Raw genomic sequence first — 22,337 nt, 5'->3', positions numbered from 1 at the left:
CTTCTTTATAGAAAAAAAAGTATAATTTAAACTATTAAACAAAAGCCACAATGTATTGCAACCTTCACTTCCCTACTTCAGTTCCTTCATGAATGTGAGTGACTCAGTATCGTACCCAATAAAGTGTAACTCTATTTTTCAACACCCTATTTTTTGTAGTGTGACCGGTGATGACTCTCACAGCATGATTGTGACACTGTGGTGTTGAGCTAGAAGTTTGGAGTGAGCAACTATCAAACTTTTCCAAAAACAGCAAGCGGAACACACATACTCTTCACAGTTCTCTTTAAGCCTTGATTTCACACATGATGTCAGTGATGCAGATTTTGCCTGTGCAGGGTGGAGACAGTCTTGCAATTATCACCCTCTCTTCTTCACACAGGTGTGTGTGCTTCCAGAAGTGAAGTGTGAGAATGGCAGCCTCGTGCACTGACGACACAACCCTGTTTATAGAAGCACGCAGGCAGAACACGAGCCTTGTGCATGCTGACAACATCAACCACAGCGCAAACAGCACAGAGCTCTATGGGACTTTCTCAAGGTATACATATGGAAACACATCTGTGCATCTGGGAGCGTGGGAACAAGAGATGTCATCTATGATCATCATCTCTAGGTCTATGATATCATCATATTCATGTTAGGATGAACCTGTTGGTTCACATTTATGTAGTCTGCCGTAATATTACTTTATGTAACACAGACTATACAGATACTTGTTACTTTAGCAGAAACACATTATACCTTGTAGTCTCTATTCACTTTACAATGTTCAACACTTTGCAAGTACAGCCAGCCCCATTAATACTACTATACCAACAAACATACATCTACACTTGCAGATGTAAAAAACCAAGCAGATTACAAACAGCTTCATAATTCAGCATATTTTTCCCACAGATGTTGACTACAGGCCTGTGTCACAATCTGGGGGCACAATGGCCAGCAATGTGACGCCCGGTGATGGGCCAGAAGAGGCCCAAGAACAGTACAACTACCTGGCTTTGGTGGGTGGCGTGCCCCTCATCCTCATCATTATCCTGGGCAATGTGCTGGTGTGCCTCAGCGTGCTGACCGAGAGGTCACTCAAAACTGCCACCAACTATTTCATTGTGAGCTTGGCTGTAGCCGACCTGCTGCTGGCAGTTCTAGTCCTGCCACTGTATGTGTACTCTGAGGTGAGCACAAGAAATCCATGAGGTTAATTCCACCTAGGTGTAGGACTCTGGGCCCAGTATCAAAATTGTGCCCATACTGTTTTTCACTTTTTTTTAACCTTACAAACAAAATTCCTCTCTGAGTGTATCGAGCTGTCCAATTATGCTGTTTTAGCAGGAGTTTGAAAAGATGCTGTGACTGGCTTCACATGTCTGAGATAAAGCGGATGCTCACCCTCTTTTAGCTTAGTAGCTTTGTGTCATTGGGGGAGAGCTTGAAATTGGGAATAATTTGTCAGAAATAAAAATAAAGCATAAGCCCCATTTCTATGACTCCATATTATAATACTGTTTATCATTCTCTCAAACAACTTTTTGAAGATTACCTGAGATGCATTCCGATAGTGTGTTCAAACTTTCAAATTACACAGAGGGCAGGTGTAAGTGTACATGATTAGGCTATGGTTATGTTATATCGTGAAGTCTAACTGTCCAAGTGTCTGTCTGAAACATATTGAGGTGATTTTTAAGGACTTTCATCACATTTAGACAAAGTTATTGTTGACTATACTTTGGAAAATTTTCCATTTTATGTCTCATAATTTTAATAGTCTCATATTTACTATTATGATTTTTTTTTTTTTTCATGAGCTAAATATCTATATATTCGTTCTTCATGTTTAGTAGCACTGAACATGTACAGTGCTTTAACACATATGGCTCACAACAGGCAGTTATGAAGCAAGCTTTATTAATCAATGTATGTATTTTAGTTTCTTGGAGGAAAGTGGACTCTGAGCATGTATATTTGTGATGCCTTGATGACCATGGACGTGATGCTCTGCACTGCTTCTATCCTAAATCTGTGCGCTATCAGTGTTGACAGGTGAGAAAATATTAACACCAACTGATGCTCACATGTGGCACATGTACACATAAAAGCAACATATATCCAAACATTCGTAGACAACACATACAACCGTAAAGATGCACTCATTACTGAAACACGGTCAACTGCTCATGCATGATTCTACATTGAAAACACTGAAATGAAGCAAGATGCTATAGATCTATGAAAGCAAATCTGTCTCATCAGACTTTGAAATATTACCACCTTTGCACTGAAATTATACATTTGAATTTTGCTGCTTTTGAATTTAAATCGCCCCCTCCAGGGTGTATTCCCTCCTTGCGCCCAGTGATTCCAGGTAGGCTCTGGACCCACCACAACCCTGAACTGGATAAGTGGTTACAGATAATGAATTAATTAATGAATTTAAGTCTTCAGATTTACACCTCTGAATATTTTGTTTCATTTAAATACATCAAGGTTAATAAATTCAGATTAAAAAATTCAAACAATATATTTCGAAGTTGCAACTTCGCTATGCTATGTTCACAGGGCCATTACAAAAAATTTCCACTGTAAGATTTCTTCATATTCAGGATATCATTAGTCAGTTATATTGTGTCTTCAGTGAGCCTTTCAGATTTGTGAGACACAAATCGCCTTGAATAATAATAACAGTTAAAACGTGTTCTTGAAAAATCACGAGTTCTATTCAAGAGCAATTATATTCAGATGCATAATTTTGAAGCAAAATATTCTGAGGTGTAAATCTGAAGACTTAAGTTCAAAAGCAGCAAAATTCAGATGCATAATAATTTCAGAGCAAAAAAATAAAAAATAAAACAGTGCTACAAATTCAAAGGTGATAATATTTCAGATTTCGTCTGATGAGACAGATTTGCTTCCATATAGAGCAGTTTCACATGAGTCTAATAACACTAAGCCAGTGCAAAGAATCAGCTAGAGAAGTATAAAGTGGGCTTGATTTTATATATTGATTTTTGATTAATTAATAATGTGGTCTTTCAGAACAGATTAAAAAAATTCGAGCGCACACACACACACACACACCCTAAAGCCAAGGAGTGATGCTGTTGTTGTGGTATGTAATATACAACTCATACAAGATATCAACATGACAGAAAGCTTTTGCCTAGTAATTCATATCAGTTATCCAACAATGTTATCCAGCTCCTTCTGGGCCCACACAATTCATAATGTAATATGAAAGCCTTATGCATTTTTATTGCTTGTTGATGGGAATTACCATACATTTTTCAATTTAACATCTTTTTTTAATTTAACATATTACTCCCCAATCATTTATCATGATCTGTGTCTGTTGTTCTCCTCTGTTTTATTGTGTCCATTTCTTGTGCTATGGTTTGTCACGTGTTTCATTTTGTTAGCTATGTGTCATTTTTCTGCAAAATAATATTTTAGTGTTAAGATCATCTTAACAGGGAGAGAGAGAGAGAGAGAGAGAGAGAGAGAGAGAGAGTTTAGTGTGATGCTCACTCTACCACTTAAAAATCTTTTTTCTTAGATGCTTTTGGGAAATCTTGCCATGCCCCTGACCTATGAACCTTGATTTTGTCATGTGACAGTGCTCACAGTTGTTCTTAAAGTGTTCCCCTTTATAAGCTCTATCGCTTTATTCCCTGGTCCCTGGTGGTATCCTCACAGGTACATTTCTGTACCTTCAGTTATGAAACATAACTGTAGCATATTCTATCATAATTATAGATTTTATAATAATGTTGATTATATACACCCCATGTAATCTCCAGGACTTGCACGGTGGTGCAGTAGGCAATGTTGCAGTCACACAGCTCCAGGGATCTGGAGGTTGTGGGTTCGATTCCCGCTCCAAGTGACTGTCTGTGAGGAGTTTGGTGTGTTCTCCCCGTGTTTGCGTGGGTTTCCTCCGGGAGCTCCAGTTTCCCCCCACAGTCCCAAAACACACATTGGTAGGTGGATTGGTGACTCAAAAGTGTGAGTGTGTGTTGCCCTGTGAAGGACTGGCGCCCCCTCCAGGGTGTATTCCCGCCTTTTCCCTAATGATTCCAGGTGGGCTCTGGATTCTGGTGGCCCACCGCGACCCTGAACTTGACAAGTGGTTACAGATAATGAATGAATAATGAAATCTTACAAATATTCACCTCTCCTTCTGACTGACAAATTATGTACCAAACTGTACCTTTTCTCTGAGAGTGTATAATGTTTTATACTTATTTAATTTTAGCTTCTCTTCCTTTAAAATAACAAGCAAAATAAAATGTTCTGAAAGGTGTAAAGATGTTCTTTCTTACCTTCAGAGTGCTAGCACTGGAAATGGGAAGAAATTGTTCTTGTGTCAAATGTGTGTCAGTTTTGAAACAGTGGTATATTGAGTTCAGAGGACTAAAATAACACAGTAAACAACAAACTGATGAGACACTTTCTACATCTGAATAAAATATTAATTTCATGCACATTCAGCATTTGCTTGGTGGCCTCTCTTCTGCCCTACAGTGAGCTAAGACAGTGAATCAGAAGTCAGTAGTTAAATGTGGCCACTGCACACTGGGGCTCCCTCCTGAGCTCAGCATGAAGCTAAACTCCTCTAATGAATCCACCCAGCAAGAACAACCCCAAACCAAGCACTCTGCCGCCACACAGGCAGTAAACAACATTTTACCACTTCAAGAGCTCCTGGGGCATGGATATACTACAAAAACAGGCTTTGCTGGATGCATTAAATATTTACTAGTCTCTGCATGTCTCTGGGATTTAATGGTAGGATTCATATATTCTTACAGGGTAACAAGGAGAACATTAAATTACATATCAGTGCAAATACGAATGAGGAAATTTCAATATGTAAAAATATATTCAGCTTCAAACATTGATATTCCCAAGGCAAATGAATCCTACACTTAACCAACACTCATAAATAAATAAAATGTCCTTAAAATAGTGGGTGGTTGTTTGATATACTGCTGCTGATGCTGGTGCAAAAAAAAATGATATAGATGGTAAAAATAAGCCTTCATCTGTGCAGACAAAATTTGGTGTAGGTAAATGAAAAACAAGGACACAGCACATCATCATTTTAAATTCGGTAGTGACACTGGTGTTGTGTTACTGTGTGTTTGACTGTTACAAGTGGATCAAACAAAGCAATGTCTCTGGAGATTTTAAACACTGTATCCATTCACTGTCCACTCTAATTGACACACTTACCTCATTGGTTCAACTTCTAAATGAAAAATCCTTTGTTTTTTCATCAGTGGACACAGGACACTGTTGGCTGGATATCTTTGGTTGTTGGACTATTGTCAATCCAACAGTGATACTACTCATAACAGTTTAAAAGAGAACACAGGCTATTTCCTACTTATTTTAACATTAAAGGTTAGGGTGCATCCACAGCTAACATTAGCCAAAAAGATGTGGACATGTCCTCAACCCAAATTTCTCCTGAAATAAAGCTTATTAAGTAGCTTGTTCCTTTTCCTCCTGCCAGACAATCAGCCTATGTATTTCTAGGGAATATTTACTCCAGATGAATGAAAAATTAGTAAAAGCTACGTGTATATAGTGATTTTCTAGACACCCAAAACACTTTACGATTTTGGAACATTCTTCTTTAAGTCTCTTCAACCACCATCAATGTGCAGCATCCACCTGGATGATGTAACAGCTGCTAATCCACTAGCAAAACAGGGTGATATGAATCTTGTATACATTTTTGACAATTTTCTATAAACGTTTCATTCTTATTTTGCTTGTCTTAACGTACCTCATCTGAACTATCTTTATGATGCAGGTACATAGCAGTGGTTGTCCCTCTGAAATACAACCGGAACCAGTTCAGCGTCCGTCAACTGGCCCTGATCACAGCCACATGGGTGCTGTCACTGGGTGTGGCAAGTCCTGTTATCTTTGGCCTCAACCAAGTGCCCAACAGGAACAGTCACGTGTGCAAGCTAGAAGACAACAAATTTGTAGTTTACTCATCTGTATGCTCTTTCTTCGTGCCCTGCCCAGTAATGCTTCTGCTGTATTACTGGATGTTCAGGGGTCTGAAACGCTGGAGCTCGGGCCGGGGTCGTTCACGTCTCAGCCGGGCCTCTGGGGGCCGCCGCAGTCTATCCCTGAGACTGGGGGCAGCGCTTCAGAGGGAAAAGGGCAGGGCCAGGGAGAAGGTGGTATACCTCATGCCTGGAGGACTCAGCCCCACCTCGCTCTCTGCTGTGCCCACCAGCCCACTCTCCCCTACCAGTCCAATTAACTTGAGTCCAGATGAGCTGCCAGAGGGGCAGAGCCCAGCAGCTGACAGCGACCCCATGACAACACAGATGGACAGTGTATCGGATGCAGAGAATGCAGAGAGGGCCACTGAGGGAGGGAGCATACGAGAGAATGGCCTGGGGAAGCACCATGAAGCTCGCAGGGCACGGAGACACAGCAAGAGCAGTAGGGTGAGCGGCAGAGAACGCAAAGCCATGAAGGTGCTGCCTATTGTTGTGGGTAGGTTATACATCATACACAGTTATATGCCAAAGGCACAGTTATATTATCTAGATGAGATTAGCTTTTAGTCTTTTCTAGGTAACCAGCTTGGTAATATATTTACCATAAATTACAGCTTCAAAATCATCATTCCTGTAATAGGGAGAATAGTGCCTCTGTTGTTGCTACTCTGGGCATAGCACTGCAAAAACTGTACTATATAACTTATGGAGGAGTGTAAGAAACCATTTTTTAGTAGACAAAAACATAAAATAGACCCAATTAAACACTTAGGATATATGTATTTTATTCATTTTATTTTTTTATTCAAGTGTAGACTAATGCAAGTCCAATGCAAGTTAAGCAGGTACTTTCATGTACTCAAAGAAAGTCAAGTCACAAATATTTAGTCTACTTTAAGTCAAGGAGAAATCAAAAGAACAAGAGCAAAGAGAAACTAGATAAGCCTAGATTAGCTGGACCACTATTAGCCATATAGCCATTGTCACAGAGGTTTTTCTGGCATTTCAAAAACAGGAAAGCCCAAAATACATAGCCTTGTCACTGGAAGGTCTGGAGAAACTTTGATGCTTCATATCAATGTCTTTGTTTACATGTGGTTTTTATTATGTGACTGTGTTGTACAGAAAAAACATGGAGGACAGGACTTACGAATGCATAAATGAAAAAAAGGAGCAGAAAGATTTGTTCATAATATATAACACCAGTGTCACCAGCATCAGTGTTTTTCTTGTTCATTTTATTTAAAACCAAATACCAGATGATCTACCACCAAAGAACAAAGAAGATCAAGAACACTTTGTTGATTTTAAGAATTACAATTACTTATTTATTCAGTTTAACAGGTTAAAACCTGTGAAATTTAATGTGGTTGTACGCAGCTACATGCAGTTTTATAAACACACGCCACAAAATGCATCCCCACCACTTCCCTTTACAATATTTCAGGCAAAGACACACACTCATCTCTCGGTCAGATGTAACGTGTGTAAATATTACAGTGTTCCGAGCCATCCTGTTGTGAACAGCTGAGAACATAACTAACGCAGAGCCAAACTCAGCCCCTGAAACACACACAAACGGAGAGTGTTCCTGTTTTGTTTGCTATTATTTATTTATATGAAATGTTGTAACTGACCCCGTAAAGCTCCACTGGGCAATAACACTGTGTTTGAGGCTCTGAGCCCTTTCTTGAGTTTCTGAACCTTGACACGCCTACGAACAAAGCCACGGTTCACGCTGAATATCCTACTCGAAAAGTGATATGTGAATTATGGCTGAACTAACCATAGACAGTATATTAGCGCCACCTTGTGAAATATGGCTGAACTAACAGCAGAAGGTGAAATAAAGTTCCTACTCACGCATGCGCATTTCAACATTAGGATTCAGTCAGTCAGTCAATAAGACAAAATGCCTCTTCTTGGCTGGCTCTGTAGGCAAAAAAAAAATCTTTCAGTCAAATTATTTCTTATAAAACCATTCTCTCATTCTGAGCTTGGTGTGGGAGCACACACGTCTACCACAGTCCATCCAGTATTCAAACACTTCTCTTTCAGTTGCTCAATCATACTCCCCCATGTAAACAAAGTGACCTGACCTGAAAACATGCATGAGCCTGCCTATGCATCATATGTGATACTTTGACATTTCAGAAATTTTGGACACCGCTAGATTCAAGCCTTTACATGAATGCTGCCAGACTTTTCATTTACGTCTCTAGCAGTGACACTTTCAATATTATAAAACCCTCAATACCCAGATCACAAATACAGGTGGGCCGTTATGCCACTACATGCACTCTGTTTGCATTAACACACTGCATGTAAGCTAAAATGGCCTGCATTACAATAAGCTTATTTGGCCAAGATGTCCTAAATTTGAACTAGAAGAGATAAAACTGAAACTGGCAAACAGGCCAACAAATTTAAAATCATAATGCAATGTTTTACAATCAAGCTGGACAACTTCTGGCAGATATACAGCATTATGGCTGAAATACAACTGATAACAGCTGCAAATGAGTTTTCAGTTATTACATCTGGCCTCCTCCTGTGCCATGTTACCATGCAGTATGTGCTTGACCGTTCTGTTTATTTTGGGTTTGTGTCCCTCATCTGGCAACTGTGAGCAGATTGCCCAAATACCTTAAGTTTAGGTAGCAAATGGGCCAGATGAAAAAATGCCAGATCTAAATAAATGCCTGACAAATTAGTTAGACCTCAGTGTGAGGTTTAAATGGATTCTATATGTTCCATATACTAATTCCATTTCTATTTTGTCACAGGTATCAATTAGTGGATATCTGCCTAATTACACTGGAATTACTAAAAGGTGCCTGTGGGGCTAATCCAGCCACAGACTGCATTACATCGTTTACTTTCTTTAAGAAGTGACAGGCCTATTGGGACATGTATTAGTGAGAGTAGACTCTCTAGCAGATTTGTACACTGTTTTTTTCAGCTTTTGTTAATGGTCATTCACCAACATTCTTTTTACATAAAAAAAAAAAATAAAGAATTAAAAATTGCACACAGAACAGAATAATTCTACATGGTTTGCTCAAGTCTGAAATATATTCTATTTAGATTTTGTTTTTTGTTTTTTTACATTTAAGTTATATGTGCTAATACTGATCCAGATCCAAAGGATTGATGGGTTATTTGATAGATGTGTTTTTAAAAAACCTTTGTCTAAGTGTCATCTCTGTTCAATAACTTGAGCTTTTATGTTTCCCCAGGTGTTTTTCTGGCCTGTTGGACACCATTCTTTGTTGTGCATGTAACAAAAGCACTTTGTGAGTCATGCGACATTGGACCAACGCTGATAAGTGTGGTCACCTGGCTCGGTTATGTTAATAGTGCTGTCAACCCCATCATCTACACAGCCTTCAACGCTGAGTTCAGGAATGTCTTTCACAAACTCCTGTGCTGTCGATCTGGAGACTGAGTCTTTCAGAGACCAGTCTTTTGAGACTTCACGCACAATGGCCTTTTTACAGGGTTACTGGTTATGAGGCAGGAAGGAATTGCTGTTGTGTACTTGTTCAGTCCTGGTTACTGCAATGAAACTGGGAAATGAAAACCTGGACCAAATGGATTACTGACCCATCAACACAGTTCAAAAAAAAGAAATGAACAGACTGAGGAGTGTTCGATAAAGACATTAATGAGGCCTTAGCTGACAAAACTTTTTGACAAAATTGTTGCTTACCAATTTACCAGCCCCATTTCAAGAAACATTGGAACACATTCCAGAAATGCAAGTAAAAAATCTATCAAATAAATGATTTTCAGTGTTTTCAATGACAAACTTAAATCTGTTTGTCAGATATAAAAACTGTAGAAGTTGATACCTGCAACACACTAAAAAACCTGGGAGAGATGCATGATACCCAATGTGTCACATAACTTTTATTTACAATTTTATATCTCGGGTATTAATTATTTATTAATTGTTGCAGTATAGCAGCTATCATTTTTGCCCATTTGTGCTGTACAGAAGACTTGAGCTGCTAAACATTCTGTGGTCATTATCTAATTCCCCTCCTCATGATGCTCCATGCATTTTCAGTAGGAGACAGATCTTGACTGCAGACAGGCCACTCAAGCACATACTCTGTCTACAAGGCCACACAGTTGTAACTGCACAATGAGTCTTGGCATTGTCCTACTGAAATAGATATGGCGTTCATGGGAAAAGATGTTGTTTGATGGCAGCATAAGTCTCCAAAATCAGTGGTATCTTCACAAATCTGCAGATCAACCATGCAGTGGGCAAGAAACCTTTGGTGAATGCTCTTTTCTACTCAGTCTTGATCTCACCTGTTAGCTAACTGCTAATGTGTTGCAGGTGTCAAAATTCTATTTTTTGTTTGCTTGTTTGTTTGTTTTGTTTTACGAAGTACAATAGTAAGTTAGCCTTTATTGCAAATTAGAATGTGTCTCAACATTTCTAAAAATGGGTTGTATACAAAACATTACTAAGTACTGTTGACATCATAGCCCAGAGGCATAAAATATGTGAAAATGTGCACATTTTAAATGACAGTCTGTGTTTAATATGTGATCGTTATCAATGTTGATTTTATAATTTTCAAAATGGCCAAATCTGCTTTTTTTTGCATAGAGACGACTCAAATGGACATAAGGCAAGCATCCTCTAGTAGATATTAACAATAAAGGCTGGGTTTTGGTTCTCAAAACCCTTGACACCTTACTACATGCCTAACATATACATGTTTATACTGGAGTTGCGGTGTAACTACATGGGACTAAATGATGAGAAAGTACGTTGCTCACTCTAGCTCTGAAATATATCAGCATGATTAATCAAACCTGAAAAAGATTTATCATAAAATCTTTTCAATGAATCAGAACTTCTGAGTTGTACATAGGACTAACAAAGTTGGCCAGGGATTTTATTCCTTTCACATTTGCCCGTTGAGATCACTGACCTATCCATTATGTGATATAAGTAGTTGTTATGGGCCTCCTCACTGACATAGAAATTCTGGAGGTCATTGATGTTGTTGAAATGAAAATATTGCTCTTGTGATAAATAAATAGTAAATGTGTTGATGTGGAAAGGGCTTCGCTATGAATAATGAGGGCAAATGTCAGCTGCTTATTGAGCTTGTCTCTGCTCAAGAAGTTGTACACATACAATGTAATTTTACTTATTTATAATAAATAAAGTGTTACAGCAGTCATTAAGGACAAGTCTAATAAGGTTACAGATACCAACAGCAATTATATCAAATCATGTTCCACAGCATGCATATTCTGAATGAGTGTAAACGTTGAGTCATTGTTGTAAGTCATAAACAAGGTCAAATCATTTTAGAGCTAAATTTAAAATGATCAGGAAATGCATCTTAGGCAGCATGGATGATCATGTTCTCCACGGACAGATAAGATACCGAGTATGTAATTCTACCTCAAGCTTTGATGCTGGCAGTTAATTGGGCCACCTCCGCACTGCTAACAAAAACAACTGTCAAGCTCCATATGAGGATCCACCAACGTGCTGACAAATGGTTGATTATGAGATGTAGGTAATTTAGCACCTCTGTAGAATAGTTGGAGATAAATCTCTTAAGTAATCAACTTGTCCTTTCCTATAAGGAAATGATCTCCACAAAGGATGGAAAATGTAGCAACAGAAGTCATACTTGGCTGATCCACAGATGCTATATGGACAAAACTTTTGAGACACAGCTCCTAATCAGTGAGTTCACATTTGCGGGGAGATTGTTAGCTGGCAGTGAAAGGAAAACTTAAAAGAAAGCCACTAGTAAACAGTAAGTAGAAAGCCATTTTCACTTCCAGCATGACTTTGTCCCACTGCAAAAAGCAAGGTTCATAAAAGCATGACTGTTTGAGTTTGATGTTGAAGAACCTGACTGGCACACAAAGAACCCTGACCTCCATCCCACTGAACAACTACTGCGATAAACTTAAATGGAGGTTGTCATCCAACATCATTGTTTGACTTCACAAATTCTCTTCTGGATGAACAGGCAAATTCCAGTAGAAACCTTGTAGGAAGCCTACCCAAAAGAATGGAAAATACGAATTTAAAATGGAATACCATAAAAGCATCCGTAGATGTCCTAATACTTTTGTCCATACAGTGCATCACTTACAGTGACATGCAACTATCCTAAGTTAAAATATATCCTATATTTCCCAGGGGGGTAACCGCACCATGCTTATTAGCTCACATAAGAGTATCAACTCTTTACAATCTTGTACATTGAGTAGGTGTCCACATTCTCAGTGCACGAAAATAGATTAAAGAATGGTGCAATTGCCATGAGATCCTGCAAGTAACCACGGAAACACGGCACAATGAGGCGGAGTGGAGGGCACACTTCATCTTAAGTGTGCCAGGGCTATCAGTGTTCCAGCCTAACCACTCTACACCATCAATCCATTGTTTAAATGGTCACCATGGCGAATTTTAAATGTCAAACACTGTCATCATGGCGCATATCTATCATAAAGGTCCACTTTCACATGACAAGGTTAATATGATTGCACAACAAAACCCTGTAAATATCAGCCAGAGGGCTTCTGTAGACAAAGCAACATGCAATGAATCAAAAAATAAAATATTTGACTTTTAAAAATATGGCTTTAAAGTTATTTAAGTACTAGACCAACCATCAAAATGCACAAACACAATCTGTTTCAGTACAACTCCACAGAAAAGCACTGGCCATGGGATGAGCATGAGCATAAGGTCACCATGCCGAAAAGCAAGTGTTTTCTAGAGGGGTATAAAGCCCCTCAGCAATGGGCTTTGGAGCATTGGAAGTGCAGTCTCTTGATTGTTATTCATTTTTCTGGCTGAATGCAATCAAACCCTTACAACTTTTTTCCCATATCTAGTGTAACTATTTCTCAGAATATATAACACCGTTTTTATAGCAAAGTAGAGAAACACTCCCTGTTAACACTCTGCATTTCAGAATGAACAGCTTAATTATGAATGAATAGGTACCCACTATATTTTAGGATATTTTTCTACAAACTTTTGCAACATTTGTATCAGAGCCTCCACACCCACGTAGGACTCAGCAGGAGGTAGCCTTCGCATTCACCTGCAGATGCTCAAAGATCATCCCTGCAGCTTAAAAAAGAGAAGGATCAAATGGGTGAATCCAGTTTATCCCTGTTGGCCTCATTCCCACAGACTCTAAGACAGAATGCAGAAAGACTGCCTGTACTGCATGAGCACTTCACAGACACCATTTCCCCACATGGGCACTGGTAGAGAACACTTCTTCACTCTCTGGTCGACTGTCTTCTTGCCTACCTTTTTTCACAACTGCCAAAGTGTATGCTGCTTCTAGGCTCATGGATTTCAAGTAATCGAGTATGTTCTATCTTTTTTCCAGTATTATAACAGTCCAAGTAAATTATACAACCATCCAGACATTATAGGAGAGGTATGTGATACTCCATAATTTCCACCTCACAAGCACCCTTTACAGTCTTTGGTTAAATTTTTCAACATGCTCTGCAGACAGAGGTAGGATACACACTAAGCATAATTTTTAAACATGTTTTCTTTGTGTTATCAATGTTAATTAAACTAAATACAATTGAAATATATTGATCCAGGTGAAAAAATGGTAGCAATGCAATGTGGACATAATGAAGTTAGTATCCAAGACAAAAATCCATGATTGGTGAATCCTTGTTAATCATTACATACTTTCTCAGGACTATCAAAACGAAATAATACATACAACAGGGGTGGGGGATCTTGGAGGGCTGGATACCAGTTCTCCTACTCAGCCTCAGAACAAACACTGTAAACAAAACTTAAAACCAAGACTGCTGCCAGTTACCATTATCATCTAAATAAGAAAAAATGAATTAAGATACCTTTTTAAAAATATAAGCACACTGTCACAGGTATCTCAGTGTAGGAAGTGGCACAACTGGTGGCCAGCAGTTGTCACCTACAGTTCGTCAGAAGTTCTAATCCACTATGTTCCACTATGGAACATGTTACACTATAAGCATGGAGAATGGTCAGTGATAGGATATTTTGGAGATTCATCCCGACAGAAGCTCGGTTTCCATACCTTATTAGTACTCATCACAGTAAAATCAGACCATTCACGCATGTCCTTTCCAGTAAGGTGGCAAGATGCTCAATTTCCTCTCTACTGTTCCATTGACCTGAAGTAATGGAAGGGCAATCCTGACCTTTTAATACAGCCTTAAGGGTGTTTTGCTGAGAGGTGTGAAGATAGTGAAGAGAATAGGAACAGCCTGGTCATGTCCTTGTCCTGAAAAAAAGACTGTGCCTGATATAGTTCTCAGGTGGACGTGGCGTCCTGCCTTATTTTGTGAGAGCGAGAACAAAAGGGATCGACCCACGCTCACCCACGCTCACCACTGCTGGGATGATACCCGAGTGCTTGCAGGTGCGTGTGATTACTGACTTCAGATGTGCCTGGTTAGAGTGTCCTTCCCTTCTCCATCTGTACAGTTTTTTTAACAACTGTGCTGCAGTTTGACAGATGGTTCCTCACTAATACTGTGCACCATGCTGGTGGAGACACACTCAACACCTCCTTCCCACACAAACATTCCTCTAAAGAAAGTGTGCTTTTAATGCACTTCATGTTCAGAAGGGAATGCTATGCAACGTCTGCACTGGCTATCATGGTGTTGACTGGTCGGTCAAAGGGAGGGCCATCCTACCCATCAGAGGGAGATTGTTATGCTGTTTGTAATAAAATATTATTGTTCATAGTTCATAGAGCAAAGTTCAAATCAAGCCTCCCTCATACTGCAGTACCAAGTTTCACTCTTTTGGAAAGGCTTTACACAGCATTTGAATGCATTCAGAATACAAGTTAAGGTTCTAGAATTAGTTTTGGATCAAAAATTTGTAATAGTAGAGATACACCCTTTGTTAATGATGATGATAGCAAGACAACTTCTTTAACATCTTTTTATCCTGTTCTAGGATGTCCCCTTGTTTAGCATCCTTATGCTAAAGCTGTTCTAGCAGATGTGATGGTAAAGGTCCTACATTAGTAAATGTAAGGTACTAGAGTATAAATGCATTAATGTCCTGGTTGAGAATGATATTTCATGACAGAAATGTACAGCTATATGACCGTTTTAAGCAGTTAAGACATTATATAACAGCATTATAACATAATTAAAGACAAAACAGTTTTCCACTTTGTGTTAAAGTCTACTTACCCAAGTTGAAACAGATGGGACTAAAGTCATATCTGCACTTGCAAATCTGAATTTATCAGCCATGTCTGGGGTATATAGAAGTCACAGGATGGTTCTCAAATTTTGAGGGCTACCAAATTCAAGCACTCACAGTGCTGTTCCCTGGCTGACATCCATAAACTTTGTGTGGATAACTTGGAAGCATGTCTAAAGAACCCTTCTCATCTGTCTATCACTGATATATATTATGAATTAAAGGAACTGAGAGGAAAACCTAATTTGTGGGTCTTTTGACTCATCCAATAATGGCTTCAATATAATGAAACATTTTAAAGCCCAAGTGTTTAAATATGATTTAATCTACTCCTCATATATTTGCAAATCTCTCTCTCTCTGTCTATTTTTCCCCTTATTCCACTCCCTCCCTGCCTCCCTCTTCTAATCATACTGCCTCTCTTTTGAGACACCTACCTTCCAGAGATTTGATTCTACAGTTCCAGCCTTCCTGGAGTGAGTAATCAGAGGGCGGAGAGAGCTCTTTTCGTATCCAGCAGGAGACATAAAGCGTGGATAGCTGTCAGTTTTCATCTTATTCGCACCTTCCTTGCATAAAGATATAGCTCAGTCTGTGCATCCTTATGCTCCCAGGGTTGAAGGTTTCATGGTAAAACCTGAAAAACTGCAAGGCTTAAGGTAAAAAGCCAATAAGACAAATTAATATTGCATAAAAAATAATCTGCTACGTGAAATGAAGTAAAAGTGAGATGTTTGATCTCATATTCTTCGTCAGAAATGTTTATTCTAACTCGTTTAAATTGTTGCACAGATATGAAGCACTTGCTTTAAACATTATAGTGTGGTTGATGATCAAATCTTCTTACAGTGTTCATCCATTAATTCATCTTCTGGAACCACTTTATCCTGATCAGAATCGTGGTTGGTAAAGAGCATACCACAGACTCAAGGTAGGAACACACACAGGACAGGGTGCCAGTTCATATCAGGGATATACACACTCTCTCAATCACTTACACACTGACACCTTCGACCCAATCCACCTACTAATGTGATTTTTGGATTGTGAGAGGAAGCCGAAGAACATGCAGAAAGCTCATGCAAGGAAAACAAAAGGCACTCAGGGTCACTTGAGATGGTCCAGAAATTGACCCCAAACCAAGTAAAATCATGGCTCCCCTTTTGAGTCACATCTAAGCTCTTCATTGTAATAATTTAAAGCCTTAGTGTTTGAAACATGAGGGCAAAGCTGATTTCAAGTGCAAAAAACGAGATTTTAGCTGCAACCATGATAGGCTGTAAAGTAACTTTACTGTAAAGTTAGGAATACCCCTGGGCTCAGCCATAACTTGGTGAAGCAGTTGTGAATGTACCTCTGTAATTTTGTCCTGGCCCAGGGGTTATCAATATTATTCTCCAGAGACTGGACATTGCCCTGCAAGAGGCTAGGCAGAGCTTGGTGAGCCCTATCCCTGACACCAGATCATTAACCTCAGGGCCACACCCGCTTCACGTCTCGTCCTTTATTCTCCCTCTGCCAGCTCAGATCTGGCATTAAAAGTGCTTGTAAATTTGGAATATAGATGGATGCTAATGGAACTTTTATAAAATACTTGATACTTTTAAAAATCCTAAGTGAGTTTTTTTAAAGCATAAAATTAGTCCAACTTGGATGCCAGATAACCAGTGGGCTGTCATTTGTCACTCAATAATAGGGCATTCATTGGGTAAAGCCAATTCCCCAGCTGCAGTGGGATTTTAAAAGTGAGTTTTTTTTGTGGGTCCAAACACATGCTAAAATAATTTTTAGTAACTGTATAAAAATCAGGAAAGTAAATCAGAAGATTCTGAAATAGATACAAGTATTGTGGTAGCACCACCGATTTTGATTGCATAAATGCAATGTGAAATGTTGAGACTTCACAGCTCCTAAATTAAATCCAAGGCCTGCTTTCATTTCTATATGGTGGGGCTGGTACAGTTTGGAAAATTGAGGATCTTTTGCCCCAGAAACTGAAACGACATCTGTTATCTCCTCAGTCAAAGATTGCTCTCTGTGACCTGAAACATGTCTGCTCAATAAGATTGGACATACGCCTGCTTGAGATGATTCGGCCGACCTTGGTTGTAGAAAGCTGTGTGCACAGCCAATAACTAATGGAAAGTTGGAATTTTAATCCCACAGTAGCTCTGAGATCAAATCAGCAAACAAAAGTAAGTGTTTCTGCCTGCTTCAGCACCTTTGGGAATCCCAACAATACATATATTGTTACGGCATGGGTGACCCTCCAAGTCACTGATCTTCTGGCAAAGTACTGCGTTGAGCTTTTTCCAAGTCTTGAATTGCTGCCACAAATAAATCAATTTGCAAGTAACTTCAACTATGAGGCATCAAAGTCTCTAAGAGCTCCTTCTGCTTTGTCTGAATAATTTGAAGTCTTCGTTCTGTGTCAGTAAGTCAAGTCAAAATGTTTTTCACAGGGTTGTGGCCCATGCTGGTGCAGATTCAGTATAGATGCAAGCTCAGCCTGCAAGAACTGGATGACTATCCAGTTTAGTCAGTTGTCATGCTTGTTAATTTTAGCAGTGTTTGGCACAATTTTAAAGCACAAAAAAACTACTTTCTGTATAAATCTCACTCATCCAGTAAGCACAGAATGATACCGGATGATTTATCCTTTCATGAGCCAATGTTTCATACACTTGCACTCCATCTGAAGCTTGCTATAGCCAGTGTTGTGTGGAAAAATACAGGACCATGACAACTCTGCTTCTGTTTATTCTCCATAAGATTTTTCGCAGAGATATGGACAGAACATTAAGACCAGCAGCCATCACCATGCAAATATACTTTACTAGTGGGGGAGAGAAAAGGGCTTACGTTTATGCTTATTTTGCATCAAACTGGCATTGATTTATGGAACACATTGCAATCATATTATAAGGAGTATAATAAATGTTTATCTCTCAATAGTTGTAATGTGAAAAGATACAGCCTTTTTCAAATATACCAAAGAATGACATAAAAAACTGTCATTTATTTTTCTGGCTACATCTCTAATTTTATACAATTTTAATTCATTTGTCTCTTAAGCAGAGCATAGAAGCAAGTCAGAATAATAAAAATAATGTTCAGGTGTTTTTTTTTTTACCTGCTGGTTGATATTGTTCACAATGCACAGTATTCTCACATATTACATCATTCACATTGACAGCACCCTTTGCAGAGAGTTAATAATGTTCTTTACAGAGATGTTTTTGATGAGAAATCCAGAGTGTATCAAAGATGCAAGAGAAATGACCCAGAATGGAGAGAATAGTACTGGGTACATCTGACAGTAATAAACTACACACACTTGAAATGCAGTACAGAAGTATAAAATTGAAGGGACTATTGTGACATGGGAGCTGTTAGGTGTCCTAATATATTTCATCCATTAGATTTGGCAAAGGTTTTTAATGCCGTGTGCCCTTCCTGAAGCAACCCTCCCATTTCACCCAAGCTTGGGACCAACACTAGGAACACTTAAAAGTAACCTCCAGTTATGTGGTATATCAGAGAATATACCAAAATCCACACAGACGATAACTAGAGATTAGTTTTCTTGTGCCCACAGCACCACCAATGCACAGGTCTACATCTCCTCTCTTAATTTACTGATATGTATTTACTACTGTGTGCAACATCCCTTTACAAACATAATAGAAATGTTCATATAATATTCATATTAATATTCATATAAATATTCATATAATACTTGACTATTTAGGAGACCAATTTACACCAGTGTATGTTTGTTACCAAAAATTTTTAGCTGTACTGGTTTCATCTGAACTTGGAAGCTGGTTCCCGTTAAATGTCAGTAGAGTTGCAAGTTTTTATTTATTTATTCTTATTTAAAAGGCACATCTCCCAAATAGTTAGGTAGGGAAGTCATCTGAATTTTTGGAGACCCCAAAATGCTAACAAAATGTATTATTTTGCTGCCATCTGTCTCCCTCAGTACAGAAGGGAAAGAAAAATTGTCATCTTCTAGGCAAGTTTAAACATCTTAATAATTGCCCTAGCATTGGTAAGGGCTTTTTCAAGCATGTACTTATTTATATAGCCAGTGTCTGATTTATGAAGGTCAGTGAACATTTGCCTATATTTATCTGTGCAATCTCTGATCTTTCCCACGCTGATGAATGACTAAGAGAACCTGACCTCTACGTCACCTCCTATTTGTACCCCAGGAAAATAAGAAGTCTCACTGTGACTCTTTAAGAGTTCCCAAACACTCAGGTCTAAAACTAACTATATATGGGGTACATGATTCAGTTGTTGTCATTAAGAATTTTTTTATGAGTGTTCCTGTTTATATTTTCAAATAAAATGATTTTGTGAAATTTAGCTCATTAAAAATAAATTTATTCATTATCTGTAACTGCTTATCCAGTTCAGGGTCGCCGTGGGTCTAGACTCTAGAGCCTACCTGGAATCATTGGGCACAAGGTGGGAAAACACCCTGGAGGGGGCGCCAGTCCTTCACAGGGATACACACTCACTCACTCACACCTACGGACACTTTTGAGTCGCCAATCCACCTACCAACGTGTGTTTTTGGATTGTGGGAGGAAACCGGAGCATCCAGAGAAAACACACGCGGACACAGGGAGAACACACCCACTCCTAACAGAAAGTCACCCAGAGGACTTGAAACCACAACCTCCAGGTCCCTGGAGCTGTGTGACTGCGAAACTACCTGCTGCAGCACTCATTAAAAATTATTTTTTATTATTTTTCTCCATCTTTAACCAAAATGTCTATTATTTTGAAGAAGAAGTACAATTTATATTAGATTTGCATATCTATATGTACATACTGCTAAATTAAACTATCATGTGTGTCAGATACCTAACCTATTTACTTTAAAAACAAGACAGACATTGTCCTTATGCTGCCTAGGAATTTTGTTACAGACAAACTTGGGAAGCTGGGGAAACATTTAAATGAAGCCAAGTCTGGCCAGATTTAAACACTGCCAAATGAGCTATTGCAATAAGGCAAGACTTAGGGGAAAACAAACAATGATCAAAAACTATATATATATAAATAATCAGAACATCAAGAAAACAAATAATTCATTAGCTCATCTAAGAGCAACAGGCATTTCAAAGATCACAGACAACAGCCAATATTATAGAAGTACAAAAAATGAGTCCAAAAATGGGGAACATGTGCTGGTGATTAGTGGAAGGCTGCCATGGTGGAGGTGTTCGAAAAGCTGGCAACACTAATTGGCCAAACAAGAGGAGAGTGCAGATAAGTATATCCAGTTTGTTTTCTTTACGATTCTTACATATGGAATATAACATGCACAAAATAATAATAAATAAATGAATAAAACAAGACATAAACATCAGTTAAAACAAATAATTTACAGGTTAATTTAAGGTGACATGATACAAGGCAGCAGATACTAGCTGATTAACCAAGGACAAATAGGTGTGTTTATTTTATCAATACCATAATATATACCATAATATTATACAATAGACATAAAGTATTCCTTACTGATTTATGGAGTATTGTATAAATATTGTTACCCAGAGCCAGCTTCAACACTCTTAAATTATTCCAGGGGACATATTATTAGGGACAAAATACTTTTTTTGAGTGTATAGCACATAATTTTGTGGATCTGGGATGCCTACTGACCCACAGATTCTGAAATAATACAAGCCAGACAGTTTTCTGGTCAGGAAACATGAGATAAAACTGGCCATTCTGATTTTGCTGTGCATTTGATATCAAGTTTGGAGACTTAAAGGCTATAGAATAATATTGCTCCCTCTTTTTGCTGTACATTGCTGTACTGGAACCTTGTTCATGTTAGAGCACAAAGAGGAGGTTAAATGGAGCAAAACGAATACAATAATTCGACAAAAACAAGAATGGAGAAGAAAGAGAACCACAGAAAAAAGTGCTGTGGTATTTTGGACAATGTATGTGGCAGATGTTTCAATAAAAGCACAGGGAACTCTCTTAAGTTGTGGACAGGGCATACAAACCCTTCAAATTTAGTCATAAAATGACTCAAAACCACAACTTCTCAAATTTTCTCAAGATGTCTCTTTAGAGTGTGGTCATATTCATTAGGTTATTAAGATAACAATGTGTATCCATTATCAAAAAAAATAAAAATACATATTGTAATAATAAGGCCCAGCCCTATTAAGATAATACTCAGATTTCTAAAGGCCTTTCCAAGTAGTAATAAAATTAACTGCACAAATTGAATGGAATCACAGACAACATGCTCTGAGGCCATTCATGTATTTTGAGGAAAATTAAAGTGAATGCTGAGCGTTTGTAAACACAGGTTTACACCAGATTCTTGATTCATTTAGAAAGAGATATTTCTGACTTGAGTGCCCCTACAGCCTTGTTTAATTGCGCTGCCAGTCTTGAAGAAAGGTCAGTGGATGAGAGCAATGGCAGAACGGTCACTAAACAAAATAAAGCCAGGTGAGGGGATTGGCCTTTAAAAGGGAGAGCAAAACAAAAGGCAAGTGATAGAATGAGACAGCACCAGTGTGGATAGGGAGTGACCATGTTTGAGAATCTGTGGGCAGGAAAAACAGAAATATATTCATATATATTCAAACAGAATATATTCATAAGCTTATGCATTCTGAAAAACAAAATGGAACAGGCTCAGACCAGTGTTTTTTCTTCTTATTAAATCAAAGCGTGAAGAAATGTCTTACAAAATAAATTGAGCATTTCTGAGAGCTCTTCTAAATTGAATGTCAGTAAATGGTCCAATTATGCATTTAATATCCCAAGAGCTTACTGTCATGCAAGTAAGACTTTGTGTGTATTTCTTCTGAAACACTGCCCTCTAGCAGTGACTGGAAATCCAAACAAAACATTTAAACAGTTTCTGTAACAGTGTGTCCCACCTCACAAAGTCAAAGATATTTAGAGTACTGTGCAAAAACTTGGTCTGCCAAAAATAAATAAATAACTAAATAATTAATTAATTAATTAGAACTCCTTACACAGTTGTTAGTAAATGTTTTCATATAAATACACTA

At 38.4% G+C, this 22,337-nt stretch overlaps 1 protein-coding gene across 1 annotated transcript; it reads left to right on the top strand.

Moving 5' to 3' along the window:
- The first annotated feature begins 407 nt into the window (after positions 1 to 407).
- On the top strand, positions 408 to 10,343 carry drd4-rs (dopamine receptor D4 related sequence). Its single transcript, XM_066668602.1, has 5 exons — positions 408 to 541; positions 901 to 1,178; positions 1,931 to 2,043; positions 5,819 to 6,522; positions 9,266 to 10,343. The coding sequence occupies exons 1-5, from the start codon at positions 484 to 486 to the stop codon at positions 9,472 to 9,474; spliced, it is 1,362 nt and encodes a 453-aa protein (XP_066524699.1). The 5' UTR covers positions 408 to 483; the 3' UTR covers positions 9,475 to 10,343.
- Positions 10,344 to 22,337: the final 11,994 nt, after the last annotated feature.

This window comes from Hoplias malabaricus, chromosome 4 (genome assembly GCF_029633855.1).
Source record: "Hoplias malabaricus isolate fHopMal1 chromosome 4, fHopMal1.hap1, whole genome shotgun sequence".
Lineage (NCBI taxonomy): Eukaryota > Metazoa > Chordata > Actinopteri > Characiformes > Erythrinidae > Hoplias > Hoplias malabaricus.
Note: the sequence above shows the minus strand (reverse complement) of the source record. Positions and strands in the feature narration are given on the sequence as shown.